Source organism: Nicotiana sylvestris, chromosome 8 (assembly GCF_000393655.2).
Source record: "Nicotiana sylvestris chromosome 8, ASM39365v2, whole genome shotgun sequence".
Taxonomy (NCBI): domain Eukaryota; kingdom Viridiplantae; phylum Streptophyta; class Magnoliopsida; order Solanales; family Solanaceae; genus Nicotiana; species Nicotiana sylvestris.
In genome coordinates, this window is record NC_091064.1 from 1,403,360 (window position 1) to 1,420,240 (window position 16,881).

General features: G+C 31.7%; 3 protein-coding genes across 3 annotated transcripts; 2 read left to right on the top strand and 1 right to left on the bottom strand.

The window, feature by feature from the left end:
* Nucleotides 1–361: 361 nt before the first annotated feature.
* LOC104246804 (zinc finger BED domain-containing protein RICESLEEPER 1-like) lies at nt 362–4,934 on the bottom strand. Its single transcript, XM_009802687.2, has 3 exons — nt 4,802–4,934; nt 761–2,729; nt 362–678 (listed from the first exon to the last, which is right to left on the bottom strand). Exons 2-3 carry the CDS (start codon nt 2,706–2,708, stop codon nt 623–625), a joined length of 2,004 nt encoding a protein of 667 aa, XP_009800989.1. The 5' UTR covers nt 2,709–2,729; nt 4,802–4,934; the 3' UTR covers nt 362–622.
* Nucleotides 4,935–9,837: 4,903 nt separating this feature from the next.
* LOC104246805 (HVA22-like protein f) lies at nt 9,838–12,865 on the top strand. The gene is made up of 5 exons (XM_009802688.2): nt 9,838–9,991; nt 10,521–10,547; nt 10,643–10,765; nt 11,665–11,911; nt 12,595–12,865. The coding sequence occupies exons 1-5, from the start codon at nt 9,945–9,947 to the stop codon at nt 12,619–12,621; spliced, it is 471 nt and encodes a 156-aa protein (XP_009800990.1). The 5' UTR covers nt 9,838–9,944; the 3' UTR covers nt 12,622–12,865.
* Nucleotides 12,866–14,182: 1,317 nt separating this feature from the next.
* On the top strand, nt 14,183–15,687 carry LOC104246806 (receptor like protein 29-like). The gene has a single exon (XM_009802689.2). The coding sequence runs from the start codon at nt 14,201–14,203 to the stop codon at nt 15,599–15,601; it is 1,401 nt and encodes a 466-aa protein (XP_009800991.1). The 5' UTR covers nt 14,183–14,200; the 3' UTR covers nt 15,602–15,687.
* The last annotated feature ends 1,194 nt before the right edge of the window (nt 15,688–16,881 follow it).

Below are 16,881 nucleotides of genomic sequence, written 5' to 3' on the forward strand. Positions count from 1 at the left end.
TCTTGTAAGGTCCCATAGTAAGCAAAAACCCTATAAAATTCTTTGGATATTTTCTCCAACTAGTTTGAATAACTCACTATTCACTTCTCCCTTTATTCGGCTGTGACACACCTTAGGAGGTTGAAATACAAAACAGCAGACTCTATTGTCTCCTAGTAGGCTGGAGCATGGGAATGAAAGCTGCAAAAATCCAAGAATACCTCGCAATTTTCCACTCAGCTGGTTCAGATGAACAAATCACTGACCATAATGAGCATGAGTTACACAAGTTCTGAACGATCCACCCCCACGGAAAAGGCTTCCAGTTTGGCTTGTTCAAATACCACAATGGGAAGAAAAAACAAAACTACATACAGATAAATAAGTAAACTGATGGGGCCTAACACGGCAAAAACTGTTAGATTCTTGAACAAAAGATCCCATCTGATGTTTGGCATAAAGTGAGAGCAAATGATTTCTATCACCAACTTATGGAAGCTCTGGAAAAGCAAAATCTTCAAATGAACTAATTTCTACAAAATCTTAACATAACAAGGAGAGAAACTGTTTAGAAGATGCTAATATACACAGAAAGCAAAAGAATGGCAACCTGGAATGACAAAAGCATACCAAAAGCTTGCTATTATTTTGCATCATAGCATAGGGCCAGAGTAACGGTGCTCGATGAAGCCCTTGAATCTGTTGAACAAAAACTCAGAATTATTCTTCACAGATAATATAGAATATATCATAATTGTAAACTACAAAATTAAATATCAACCTTCAAACTCATCACGCATCCAGTCCTGGGCACACATCAAAGCTTGCAAGGTATCTGATCTTAGCGAACTGCGATACTGTTCAAGAGCTTTATTCCCAGTGTTGAATACAAACTCTAATGAAGCTTTTGACATAGGCATTCCAAGAATATTCCGTGCCATCATGGACAGAATAGGATACCTTGGAGTGTGAACCTTCCACCAGTTTAATATGCTAAAATCGGCTTTTCTAGGGAAAAGCGGCTCTTCCAAGTATTTATCCAAATCTGATTTTATGTTGTTGCTCTGTGAGGTCTCATAGATGAATTTGTCGTACCCTGTCAGCCGATCATTATTACCACCAACTTGAGATGCTTCAGCTTGACCATTAGGAGCTAATGGTGAGTAAATAGCATGGCCATTATACAGAGCCTTCATACAATCTGAAACAATATTAATACAGTCTGGAGCACTATCACCATATATTTGAGGATAATAGTATTCAACCAATTTCATCTTGTATCGTGGGTCTAAGATGGCTGCAATTGCCAAAGCCAAGCTACATTTTTTCCAGTACTCATCAAATCTGCTTTTCAACTTTAGAGCCAAAGAATTAACAAAATCATCTGAGTTTTGACACCACTCAATCAACTGCAAATGAATATCACAGATCTCTGGAAAGTATGTATTTGCAGTAGGATACTTGCTTCCTGCAAAAACACTGGAAACTTCAACAAAGAGCTTTAGGAAGCTAGCAATGGCACTTATTCTATCCCACTCTGTGGCAGATGGACACATTCCATACCCAGAATCATGTTCTTGCAAAAGGGGAAATGCATCTTTGTACTCCAAAGCAGTTTCAATCATGATATATGTTGTGTTCCAATAAAATGAATTATCAAGATTCAAGCGCTTCTTGCAATCGACCCCAACAATTTGAGCCATCTCAGTGAACTTTTCCTGGTTTGCCTGTGAACTTCGAACATACCGAATACTTTCCCGGACCTTGTGGATTAGCGGGCTTGCTGTTTCTAAGGTATCTTGGACCATCAACTTGACAACATTAGCTGCACAGCGTGTATCAAATAATTGGCCGTCACAGTAAAGAAACCTGTGCTGGCAAAGCTGCTCTCTGATTCTACTTACAATTTTGTCATATGTCGAGTAGTTATCAAATGTCACAGAAAACAATTTCCTGTCAATATCCCAATTTCTCAGACTAGTCATGATAACTTCTGAAAGCATGTCTTCTGTTTGGGAAGGATCAGTTGTTAAAAAATTCAGAATCTTCTTTTTCAGCTGCCAAGAGTCATCTATGTAATGCGCTGTCAAACACAAGTATTCAGCATCGCCATTAGCAGTCCATGTATCAGCACTAAGGCTGATTTTCCCAGGCAATTTGTCCAATTCTTCATATACTTTCTGTCTCTCCATCAGATAAATTTCCCTGCAGTCAGCCTCAACTCCATCAAATGTTGCAATGTCAAATAAAGGTTGAAGATTTCTGACAAATATACGGAAACCAATATGTTCAACCATAGACAAAGGATAGCCATGTAATATGATCATGCGAGCAAGATCAAGCCGGCTTCGCCTATTATCAAAGTTAATCCCATTGTTGAGTAACCCATCTCTTGTGTGTCCTTGTTCAAACTTAGTCCTCACAATGCTGACTGCTTCAGCCTTCCTCTGCTCTTGATCAAAACTAAAATTCGAGATGGCAAGGGTTCCCTCCTTTTTCTTTCCCCGTGTAAGCAACTGACTTATGTCATGGTTTGATCTCCTACGACATCTGATCAAATGATTTCTCAAATGTGAAGTCCCACTGGTGCTAGACCCGCTAAGTTTCCTTTTACAGTGCCTACAGATAGCCACAAAAGTATCACCTTTTTTTACTCTATCAAAATCATTCCACACAACAGATTTTAGTCTACTAGAATTCACTATAACTGCTTCCTCAGCTATCTCCATTGCTTCCGACTGTAGCAATACCTGAGATTTTTTTTAGGGAGCATGGGGAAAGTGCAAAGACACTTATTAGTTCTAAACCAGAATAAATGAAGAGACAATAAAGCTTCAATAACACAAAGGCTAATCGTAATCAAGCAGTTCTTTTAAATACCAGTTGAATATAGCTGTTCCAATCACAACAAGCACAAAGATATATATCTTGCCAGAAATTGACAAACCTTCGAAATGATAATAAATATTTCAACACTAATTGGAAGGTCTCAATGCACATAAAGGTTGTACAACTATTTCTATCAACTATTAGGAACCTCAGCCTCCTAAAAAAGCTTATTACAGAAATAATAAGTAATACTTGGGAGAAAAAGGAAGTACAAAGTAATCATCAGGGACAGAGCAATATTGCATGAAGGGCCTTCAATTGAATCCCCATAGTTTAAAATTATACAGCACAAATAAGGTAAAAACTAATTTTTTGGGCATAAGGGAATTTCTAGTGTAGCAGCAAAGGTGGCTCAAAAACTGCTTCAAGCAGCAGGGTTGAGAGCTAGGTGGACATTCTAACATTTTTTAATCTCCTTGTTAGAATTCTTGACTGTGCTACTACTAACCATATACTTCAATAGCACCAGCAACTTGTAAGATGGCTTCTAGCTTACACAAGATCCGACGAGCTAAACTTTTTTAAAAAACTTGAAGGATATCATCAACTACAACATGCTCAAAAATGAACTTTTAACAAATAAAAATGGAAGCAAACTCGTGAAGAGTTCCGAAGAAAACATGACAAACAAAGTGGTCAATATAGATCATTCACTGTCAACCAAAATAACAAGATACCTTGTTTTAATGAGCAAACAAAATAGCACAGCTTTCTGCATTTCAAGTTTTCTTTTCTACCATTAAATGATAGAAAGAATGTAGGTATACACAGTTGCCTTATTCGTTGGCCGAGCATCAGTATGTATATATAATATACTAAATAGTAGACCTATGCCAGACTTTTCTACCAGTTAAATTAAGAAAAAACTATCAAATTCACCCACATATTTGGGCGAGGATCAGTATATATAATATACAAATAAACCTATACAGGACATTTCTACCATTTAAATTACAAAAAAACACTATCACATCCACACACATTACATAAAAGCCAGACCTTTCTACCATTTACATGACAGAAAACACTATCAAATCTGCACACTTTAGACTTTACATAAATTTTTTACAGCTTTATCAAATGTTTTTGTTTTTTATTTATTTATTGTTACAGCTTTTTCAACTGTCTTCTAATTATTGTTACAGCTTTATCAAATGTTTTTCTAAAGGTAAATTAAGCTAGAAACCTTTAAATTTCAAACTACCCATCTAAGGCAGCACAAGACAACTATAACTTCAATCCCAAACTAGTTGGGATCGACAATATGAATATCCATTCTGCCCCATATCGATACTTAAACCCACCTAAGATAATAAGAAGAAATTCACAACTAAACTAGGCACTAGTGAAATTCTAGCCAACACAACACCGGAATTCCTCATTAATTTAAAAAAACACAAGGTGATTTTTTCCATCTGTTCAAATCTTGCTGGGCAAAATTACCTGGTACCTATGCGAGTGGGAGGTAGCAGGCACCGGTAGTCATAAAAAAAATTCCTCTTTAATTTACAAAGCACTACATTGTTTGGAAATAAAAGATGCAAATTTCATTGTTCAAAAAACAAAAGATGCAAACTTTAAGCACAAATTAGAGATTAAAAGGAAAAATTTAAAGAGCAATAGCGTAAACGACTCAACAAAATAGTGAATTTCGTCCAACCAAACCGGGTCTCCATGACCCAGTACCCGACCCATAATCCGATTCATTAGGGTAGACGAAAAATAAAAAAAATCGGGTCGGAGAAGCACATATTATTAAAACCTTATGAATATCGGATCCGAAACCTAAATTAACACAAAATCCTTTCGGACTTCGGGTCTAAATATATCCAAAACAACAGCTTCAATTATAATACTACCATACATGACATGAAGAGAGAGAAAGACAGAGAGAAACTGTGTGTGTGTGTGTGTGAGAGAGAGAGAGACTTACGAGAATTGAAGAACGTTGGCGTTGTTACAGAGGGAAGTTAGGGTTTGTTTGTAAGCGGTTAAGGTTTTTTGTGTGAAGAAAATCACATAGTGAAGGTGTAATTGTGTGTGATAAACGAAGAGATGAGAGTGAAGTGAGCGTCTCGTTAGCGAGAATTGGTGAAGTTGGGTTGCCAAGAGAAGGCGCGAACCCGAAGAGACAAGTTGTTGGGCCTACGGTTTGGGTTTATCTTCGATCTGTTTGGCCCATTTTGTCTGTTCCCGTTTTGAAGAATTAACCTAAATAGAAGTCCATCCAACTGCTTAATTTAAAAGTAGAAATTTTTACCTCCGGTAGCAAAGCAAAGGTTAACACCTTATTTATTTTAAATAAATATCATTTAAAAAAATTATATTTTATAGATACATTTTAAGGTTTATAACAAAATATTTAATTTTGGTTACCTCCTAGCCCTAAGTCACTAAATACGTTATTCAGTTATACTATTTTTTTTCTCTCTCTACTTTGATACATCCCATTCTCTTCCCCATTCTCTGAAAACACGAAGCTCAATCTCAAAATTCCTCTTACCCACACTATTTTCTTTTCATTCCGATCAATTCTTGCACCGAAAAATTTGAATTACGATTTCTCTGTCATCAATTCTCTCCACGAGTTTCGTCCACATATTGCCCGATGCATTCGAGAGCTTGTCTAGCTCTTACCTTCCTGAAAAACCGTGGGGTGATTTTCCTTTTGCAGGGTTTATAGCAATGGTTGCGGCAATTGGGACAATGATGGTGGATTTGATAGCTATGAGTTATTTTAGGAGATCAAGAAAGGAGATTTCTCTGTTAAGGTCACTAAAAGCAAATCAAATCCCTAACCAAATCACTAAAAGCAGGTAATGAAAATAAGAAGACGCGTGTTGTATCTTCAAATCTCAAAGGTGTCGCGTGTTGTATCTTCAAACATTGCTACGGCGGATTCGCCGGAAATTAGGGTTTGTTCTTGAACAAAGACGACGGAGTTTGGGGCTGAACAACATATTTTCTGTTAATGTATTTTAATGTATTTCATTGTATTCATTGTCTTTTTTTCATTGTAATTCAATGTATCTTGTTGTATTCTATGTATTTCATTGTATTCACTATCTTTTTTTTCATTGTATTTCAATGTATCCCGTTGTATTCTATGTATTTCATTGTATTCATTATCTCGCTATATGCCATGAATGTATTCATATATTTTTTTAATTAACATAATTTATGTATCCAGATGTATTATATAATTTCTCTGAAGATTGCTATATTTTTTGGGGTATTTTTCGATTGAGAATCTTTTTTATAACTGAAAATACAAAATTTGTATGTTATAATTGAGTTTGTTGAGTTATATTAGGAGTCTGTTATGTTAATTGATTCACTTTTCGCTTTAAAAATAGTGTAATCCCCTATTTCACGTCGTGAATACAGTCGAATACAATAAGAATACAATAATCTGTTAAGTTGTAATGCCACGTTTTACTCCATGAATATAGTCGAATACACTCGAATACAACAACCGATTAGCTGGACTTCCCTGATTCATGCCTATTTTTGCTACTGTATTCATGAATACAATAGCTTAAATCCATCAAATACATCTTATAACCACAGAAAAGGTATTTATAATCCGTAATATAGCAAATGGTATCTATAGATGGCTAATTACTACTAAATGATAGTGCTTTATGAAAATTTCTCTTAAAAGTAACCGCTAAATGTATAATTTATATATAATCTCTATATATATATATTAAAGCAAGAAAGTTACCATATATAATTGACATTATGGTTAAGCCAAGTAGCAAGCTAATAAATATCATGGTAACTTTATCTTATATTTAACTATTTTAGTTAAATACAAATATTATATATATATATATATATAAGATAATTTTAAATATATAAATAAAGTTCTACAATTTGAATTTAAATTAAAAATAAAATTTATCTTTTTTTATCATGTTATCATACTTAATTCGGTTAATGATCATCTGCAATCATGTTAGGAACTTTTGTTATTTTTTATAATTATTTAAATACTACTTCGCCTCTAGCAACAAAAAAAAAACTCCATATAACTATAAAACTCTTTCACATTTAAAATCCAATAAGTATAGTTCTTTGAAACACTATCGCTAGATTTGAATAAAACAAAATTCTTTTAAAATAAATATAATATATAGGGTATACGTCTATGTTTATCTAAATAACAAAAAAGAGTTTACAAAACCAAATAAAAGTTTGCTTACATATATAATAAAGTAAACATACATGCTGGAGAAAGAAATATCACAAAATCTGTCAATATTAAAAAACAGTTGTTTCTTTTTTCTTCTTGAAGAAAATTTGTTTGAAGAGTCAATTTGTATAAATGGATATCAAACAAATAACAAAACTTTGGCTATACAATTGCTATCATTAATTTCAATTTAGCACATTCAAGGAATTGAAGGGTATAAGCTGAAACCTCTTCATTTAGCTGTAGTCAAGCTAATATTGTAAGGGTATAATATTTTTTTCGTTGAAGAATATTAGTTTTGAATCATTAGATTATGTGTTTTTTTTTTTCAAACTCAACAAGAGATAAATTGGTTTCTAATTGATAGTTTTTATAGCGACTTTTAAGTGTAAAAAGAATATATATAAAGAAAAAATTGGTATGACGTGAAATATTTTTTAAAAAAATGCAAACAAATTATTTCGAAAAATCTCTTTGCTTTTTTTAATTCAAAGATAATAAAAAGATAAGATATTTTTGAACATTACTAGAGAGCTTTAAAATTATTATAATAGAAGTTATATCATGGATAAACTCAAAAAACTGAAATCTAATGGAATATTTACATAATATCTTTACTTTTTATAGCTAATATAAATAGAAGATATACTGACAACACATGATTATACACATATTATATTTGGATTATATATAAATTACACATCATTCAATTTTTTAATTTAAGTGATGGAGTGAGCACTTATTTAGGCTAATTAGATGAAGCCAAAAGAAAATATGAAATAATTTCAACCAAAGACTAAAAATATAATTAAAATTCATATGTAGACAATTTTTATTTAAACTCATCCTTTTATAGTGAGATAAATTAATTTTTTGTAACAACAGAAATAATGACATAAAAAACAAGATAAAAGAAAATAAATATTGAAAAAATGTTAGAAAGATCTAAAAACGAGAAATAGAAGATGACAACAAATTTCTTCTTATGTTTTCATCTTTGTTGAGTATAAAAAATTTGAAATTTAATCTCATCGATTTCAAATATATTTTTCTCAACTCAAATACATAGATAATAAGATAAGGATATCTTCGAATATTTTTTAAATTTACATTATGTGTCGTTTTTAAAAAATCATTATTACTAACAAACTGATATGATATTCGAATTTGAATTGGAATGCAATTTGAGTAGTTTGCATTGAGGTTAAGCCAAGTATGGTGTCGAAAAATAAACTACTTGACAATTTTAAGACAATATATGTAATGTTTTATAATAATAATCAACTAATTTAACATTTAATGATTCAAAGAACAAAATTTTTGTATATATAGGGTATTAAAAATTCAAATTTTAAGATTATTTACATACAATCCAAATAACTTAAATATTTGACATGATTAGTGTCCGCGCATCCGCGCGGGTACTAATACTAGTATATGTATAATTATATAGAATTAATATATAATTTATGTATATCGGTTAGAAAAAATAAACAAAAATGCAATCGGCATTTTATAAAGATCCCGTGTCCCCCCCCCCCCTCCTTTTTTTAATTCCCTAATTATCATTTAAAAAATTCCCCAGTTCTCTGTTTTTTCCTTCTTCTGAAGGTCTAATAAATTTATTGCCTTCTTTTCTTCTTCTTTTATTTATTTTTTATTTATTAAATTAATCATTTCTCATTTTCTATTTTTCCTTGCTGACCCAATTTATTTATTTTTCAACCTAATAGAGAATAGATTTAACTTATATATTGTCAATATATTTTTCACATAATCAGTATATTTTAACTACAGTTAGATAATAGAAGATGAATGTATTATTGTATTTTAGTCGGGAAAAAAGATCAAATTTTCTCTTAACCCTTTTCATTAAAAAATAAAATATATTTGCTCTTATTGACTAACGCTGGAGCTTAGTTTTTAATGACAGTTTAGCAATTGTTAATAGTGGCGGAGGCAGGATCTCCACGGAGGGGGTTCAAAAAATATTTTTTTAGCTAGTGAGAATTGAACTCATGACCTTATGTAGATTTTGAACCCCCTTAACCATTAAACTATACTTTTGGATTGTGTTAAGGGTGTTCAAAACTTAATATATAGAGATAAAAAACAGATTTTGCCTTATATATACAATGTAATTTTTCGGCGAAGGGTGTTCGGGTGAACACCCTTGCGCCCCCTAAATCCGCCCCTGATTGTTAATGCCGCATATCTAATGTGTGGGTCTTTTTTTTACAAGAAAAAGGGTTAAATTTTCCCTTGAGCTATACCATTTCACGTAGTTCAAGAGCAATAAGTAGAGGTCAAGTTGAGGCAAATTAGAGCTCCGTAATTAATAAAGGTTATGGTAGAGTGGTAAGTACTCCTTTATTCTTATTCAAAGGTCTTAGATTCGAACCCGGGATACAAAATCACGTTTGTTAAGAAGCGTTTTACCCCAATATAGGGTTTTCCAGCGCGACTCCAGATTTATCGGACCCTAATACAAATACCAAATATCGGATAAAAACCGGAAAAAAATCTAGATTATAGTTGACGTATAGGTAGAGGCAAGGTTGTGTGTAATTATAGGAACGAAGAATATAATCAACCACTTTCTCATGTGTTAATTTCCACTTTAATTTCTTGACCATATTCTCATTCCTTCATGAAGGAGAAAAGAAGACTTTCTCTCTTTTGAAAAGATATCCTTTACTTGCTTCTCTCATCTACCAAATACCTAATAATTAGTACGTATATAAAATCATGCAACTATTTGAATATTTTTTATATTCCCTACTTCTCTCCATAATTTCCTTTCTCATTGGATAAAAAGAAATTAAAGAGATCAAATTTTCAAGAGGCAAGAGAGCAAAGTAAGAAAAACATTTCTTCAATGGGTGCTCTTGGAACTATTGCTAAGAGTTTGAATGGGCTAATCGGGTATTTTTTTTCGTAAATTTATTTTTAGTTTTATATGCTTTTTACAAATTTTATTCATTTATATTAAATTTTTTACATCTATTATATAAAAACCTTCTTAAGTATATAAAAGGGGTATTATCACTTTTAGCCCGCATTAAAAATTATTTATATTTGATAGTCGAAAAAGTGTATAAAAATTGTATAATTTTTGTATATAATATACAAAATATATATATAATAAAAAAAATATACAAATTGTATACATTTATTCCGCTTTTATTTTTACAGTGACTATACAGAGTTAATCTTTTCTATATAAAAACCGTCTTTTTTTTTATATCTCTCCCTATATATATATACATATACACACACTATATGACCATTTTGTTATATTGTAAAAACCATATATGTTCAACATGCATGCTAATTTTCTGCAAAATATGGTTGAAGACTATTGTATATTTTCTTCATTTTTATTGGTTATTTTTTGTAATTTTGGAAAATTAAGACCTAACTTTTTAATTTTCCATCTCCTTTTTCTTAACAGCCCTGGAGTGGAGCTTCTTTATCCTTTGTAAGTTGCCATATAATTTAGTTGCTAGTAAAAATCCACAATATATAGAATACACGACATTATGTGTCACTAATTAATTTATTTTCAATGAATAGGTATTCTTCTATGCGAGCAATTGAGAGCCCTTCACCACTAGATGATCAACAATGGCTAACCTATTGGGTTCTCTACTCATTTATAACTCTTTTTGAGTTATCTTGCTGGAAAATCCTCCAATGGTAACAAAATATTATGTACAACCATCTAGCTAGAGAATTAATTTTGTGAATTCTAACTTATATAAATGGATAAAAAGGACAGTCCGATGCACAAAGTATCCCGTGTTTACGCAAGGTCCGGAAAAGGATCACACCCAAGAGGGTGTAATGTAACAGTCTACCCTGATGCAAGTATCATTGGCTGATTTTACGGCTTAAAACCCATGTGACCTAGGTTATATGTTAGCGAGTTTATTGTTGCTCCAAGACTCCCCTTCGTCTTATATTATGTTGCTTGCCTTATTTTTCAGATTACTAGTCACCTTTTTCAATGAACGATTACATGTAGTCATCTTTAGATGACCTAAAAACATTCAAGTAAATGATCATTGTATAGTTTTGTATATCCTGAATTCAGTGGCGAACTCGAGCTTCGGCTATGGATTCCGTCGAATTCAGTAGCTTTGTTCCAAATCCTCTATTTGACTTAAAATATTCATTTAGAACTCAATAACTTAAAAAGACTAGAATCACGAACTCACTAACTTTAAATCCTGACTCTACCTCTGCATGAATTTCTTCATCTTATATATGTTATGTTACTTGCCTTATTTTTCATATTACTAGTCACCTTCTACAATGAACGATTCCATAGAGTCATCTTTAATTAGATAACCTATAAACATTCTATTACATTGTCAGTGTATATTTTGTATATTATGGATTCATCGGTGGAACTAGAGCTTCAACTATGGGTTCGGTCGAATGGAGTAGCATTGATTCAAACCCTGTATTTATCTTAAAATATTCATTTAAAACTCAGTAACTTAAAAAACTAGAATCACGAACTCGCTAACTTTAAATCCTGACTCCGCCTCTAGCTGAATTTGATCATATTACATTTGTAATGTCATTGGCAGGCTTCCATTTTGGCCATACATCAAGCTTGTATGTTGTATGTGGTTGGTGCTACCAATTTTCAATGGAGCAGCTTATATACATGAGAATTTTATAAGAAGACATGTTAAAGTTGGGAGTCAAATTAGCTCAACTTATCCTGAAAATCAAAGAAAGGCTCTTCAAATGATGAGCTTAGATGCAAGAAAAGCAGTTGAGAGATACATAGAAAAATATGGACCTGATGCCTTTGATAAGGTCGTCAAAGCGGTACGAACCAGTTTAATTTCTATACATTGACAGTATATTACTAAAGAATGAATTTTTTTTATATATATGCGTGTTTTGGTCTAATGAATCCATTGGAAAAAAATTTACTTTTTTTCAAAATTAGTGTTTGACCATGAAATTTTCAATTTTCACTTGAAGATGAATTTTGAAATTTTTCGGAAATTTTAAAAACTCCAAAAAGTTATTTTTCAAAATTTTCGCTCAGATCACTCGCAAAAATTCAAAAACAACCCCAAGCTATATTCATGTCCAAATACAACTTTAATTTTTAAATATTATTTTCACTTGAATTTTTTTTTTCAATTTTTTCGGGGTTTTACAATTTTTATGTCTAAACGCCCACTAAGAATTCTTAGTGGGCGTTTGGACATAAGAATTGTAAAATTCCAAAATAGGGGGGAAAATTTTTTCAAGTGAAAATGATATTTGAAATTTAGAGTTGTGTTTGGACATGCATATAATTTTGGATTATTTTGAAGTTTTGTGAGTAAAAATTTTGAAAAACAACTTTTTGGAGTTTTTTAAATTTTCAAAAATTTCCAAAATGCATCTTCAAGTGAAAATTGAAAATTTTATAAACAAACACTGAATTTTTTTGAAAAAAATGAAAAAAATTTCTTATGTCCAAACGAGCTCATATTGTGAATTTGAAATGTTTTCAGGCGGAAAGAGAAGCAAAGAAACACTGAAGAAACGACTGATTTCAGAAATTTCTCTCCCCGTACCAACAACAACAGATTGTATATCAATTTATATTTAGAATTTCATAACTCTTCCATATAAGTGAAATTACGAATATATAAGCCTTTTTTTTTTATTATATATATTAATAATTTGGAGAATCTTTGGGATGTTTCATATTGTATTCAGGGAAATGAGCAAAAACTATCAAGGATTAATACATAATATATATCATAGAGATTTACGTGTAAATCTAGCATTGATATTCCTCTAAAATTAATTAAACTTAAATTATATACACGGACCGCATAAAGAATTTTTACACTACCAATATATTTTAAAGTTAGCCATCAATTTTACTAGATTAAAAATTGATGTTTATTATATAGATTTACGTGTAATTACTTTATAAGTAATATGAATATGTAAATATTTTTACACTATTAGGGATTATTTGGTTAGGCAAGTTATCACAGACTTATAATGACGTGATTATAATACGGAAGATCAAATAGTAACGAGATTATTTAATGATATATTTTTATTGATAGATGTTTGATTCATATGACTAAATAAGCATGCATTTGGTGTTTGCTAAATAAGCTGAGATAAACTTTTATTTCTAATTAAAGGACTTGAGGAAAGAGTCTTGAAAAAGACTTTGTCGTTAAAGTATTTTATCCTGAGATTATTAATCCGGAAATTACTATATAGAATAATATCACAATTGTGGTATAAATTAATCCCGAAATTATTAATCCTAAATTCGAAAATTCAACCAAATGTGAGGGATAAAATAATCTTACGTCTAATCCCAAAATTATTATCCGTTATCTCACCAACCAAACAGACCCTTTACTATATAGAATTTGAACTCCAATGAAATACATATGCATTGATATTTTCCAATATCTCCTCTTTCTGTCTCCCCCCATGGATTCAAATGTCCTATGACCCTACCTTAGGTTTAAATTTCTCACTCAATATGATCATGTCCCCACTTCCCACCTGTCATTTCAGTCACTTCTCCTCAGTTCAAACTCACCCCAAACACCCCCACCTCCCCCCCCACCCAAGAAAACCAAAATTCAATAGCCTCCTAACAACAGTTAAAAAAAAAAGTAGCTCGGTACATAAGGTATTCCGTATTCACACAGGGTTCGGAGAAAGGCTGCAACCTAAGGAAAGTGATGTAGACAACTTGCTCTAATACAAGTATTAGTGATTGCTTTCACGGTCGGGGGCGAAGCTACATAGCCCCTAAGGGTGGTCAACTGACCACCCTTCGTCAAAAAAATATATTGTATATATAGGTAAAATATTGGATTTTAGAGGTATATAATATATATTGAATATCCTTCAACGGTTTTTTTTTTACTTTTTCAAGTTTGAAACCCTAAATAACATTCCTGACTTTGCCACTGTCCACGGCTCAAACATGTGACCGATATATCACTCAAAAATAACTTTACTGTAGCTCCAAAACTCCGTTTCAATACCCTCCTAACAGTTCTTGCAAAAATGATTCTATACCTAATACCAAATATAGCTACAACAATTGATCAGAACTTCAGAGACTTTAACACAATGTATCCATTTGCACTCTCTTTGTTTCCTTTGCTTCTACTCCTCATGTTCATCTTCTCATTTCTTTCTATCCCTTCTATCTCAACCAATCAACATGCAAATAACAAGAATCTCCCACAGCCAATTACTAACATGGAATCCCAAGAACTTGAAATCCTTTTCAAGATTATGGAATCCATGTCTTCTGATCAAAATTGGAGAATTTCCCATCCAAATCCATGTAAACAAAGTTCATCTTGGCTTGGAATAGAGTGCAAAAAAAGTAATATTGATAACATGTTTCATGTTACTAGGCTTGATTTTGGTACAAATCCAAACCCCACATGCAAAAATACATCAACTTTCCCTTCACAAATTTTTCAACTCCCAAATCTTGAATCTATTTTCTTTATTCAATGTTTCACATATATCAAAACAAGAATGACTTTTCCAAAAACAAGAATTCTAAGCCTTTCACTCCAACAACTTAGTCTAAGATCAAATCCTTCACTTTTTGGTTCAATCCCACCTCAAATATCACTACTAAAATCACTTCAAATTCTTACTTTGTCACAAAACAATCTTGTTGGTCAAATTCCTTTAGAAATCTTTACCTTGAGTTCACTTGTACATCTTGATTTAAGCTACAACAAGTTTACAAGCAAAATCCATGACCAAATTGGTAATTTCAAGAATCTTGTTGGCTTAGATTTAAGCTACAACAATTTCATTGGTCCAATTCCTAACACAATTGGCCAACTTGGTACACTTCAAAAGCTTGACTTAAGTTCTAATTCATTCACTGGAAAAATTCCAGAGAGTATAGAAAATCTACATTCTTTGATTTTCTTGGCTTTAAGTAACAATAAATTAAGTGGGAATTTTCCTAAAGGTTTAATTAAGTTGCAGAGTTTACAATATTTTCTTATGGATGATAATCCAATGTTTATTTCATTACCAGTTGAGTTCAGTCAGCTGAAAAAACTTCAAGAATTGAGACTTTCAACTTCTGGTTATTCAGGAAAAATACCATCAAGTTATTCAAAACTCTTGAATTTAAGCACATTGTCATTACAAAATAATCGATTAACGGGCGAAATTCCAGTTGAATTTTCTAGTTTTTCACATATGTATCACTTGAATTTGAGCAGAAATTTTTTGGATGGTGTTGTTCCATTTAATTCAAGTTTCTTGAAAAGACTTGGTAGGAATTTGGACTTAAGTGGAAATCCAGGGCTTTGTTTTAATCCACCTGAGGCAAATGGAGTTTATGTTGGAGTTAATATTTGTGGGAGAAACAAAAATAGTTCTATAATTATGCCATTGAAGAAATCTGAAGCTTCATATGGAGTAATGAAGTCATTTTTTCTTATGTTTGTTTTGTGTACTATGGCTTTGTATTATTTGTTGTTCTTTGTTTAGGAATTAGGTTTGGTTGTATTATTGATTCTTTCTAGTAAATTGTACTTCATCTGCCTCGTATTATATTATGTGTCGAGTTTCTCTTTTATGCGCTCTTTAAGAAATATTAATTAGGAATGAGATTTGACTATTCTATTATTATTTATGTCTTAAAATATAATCTCTCTTCGTTGAATATTTATTTCATTTATATGTTATCTTCATCTTCAAGAACAATTATTACTAATGGTAAAAAAGAAAAAAAAATCAATTTTGTCTAGAACTTTTAAAATGACAAATAATTTGAAACAACTATTTTTTGTAACCGCGACGTTTAATATGAGACGGAGGGAGTACATCCCAACATATACTTCTGAGTCTATTAAGTAACATAATTATTTCTTACTATTCTCTCCATCTCAAATTATTTATTGTGCTTTCTAAAAATAGTTGTATCAAATTATTTATTATTTTAGAAGTTTACGACAAAATAAATTATATTTTTCCCATTTTACCCTAAAAATAGTTGTTCTTGAAGATGGAGATAGCACATAAATAAAGAGATCATATCTTAAGATATACATAAGGGTAAAATTATTTAATCATCCTCCTAATTAATGTTTCTTAAGGGGCGTGTGTAAAACAGAAACACGATAGATAATTTCAAACGGAGGGGGTACTATTTACTTTGCAATTATTACTTTTTCCTGTTCATAATAAGTGACTTTGACACATCTCTTAATAAAATATAAACTTCTAGACGAAAAAGAAATATTCACTAAATTATCCTTAACTAATGATTACCTTGACACATTGGTATATGTAAATGAGAGGGAATTTTGAAAAAAAATAAAATTAATTACTTCTTATGTAAATGAACACTTATTATGTATCGACTTGAGCCGGTCCCCGGTGGCTAATACCTTCTCGAGACTATCTAACCTGAAATCTACTTTCCATCGCTCGTTTTAGGTTGACATAATATATATATCTCATTTTTTTTAAAAACAACAACATGATTTTCGATCTCTTAATAAAAGGAAAAGGAATTATACTCACAAATTATTACTTATATAATTACATTTTCCAAAAATCCAATGTTTTGGCATTCTAATATTAGAGGAGATAATACTTTAGGTCAGAGCAGTTCGAGTTCGAGTCCTGGGTATGGAAAAATCCTTGATAAGGAGCGCTCTCCCCCGAATGAGTTCCTATGCGGCGCGAATCCGAATATAGTCTGACTCCAATGCGGGTACCGAATATCGGATGGTAAAAAATCCTGCTTCCGCCACTGGTGGGGC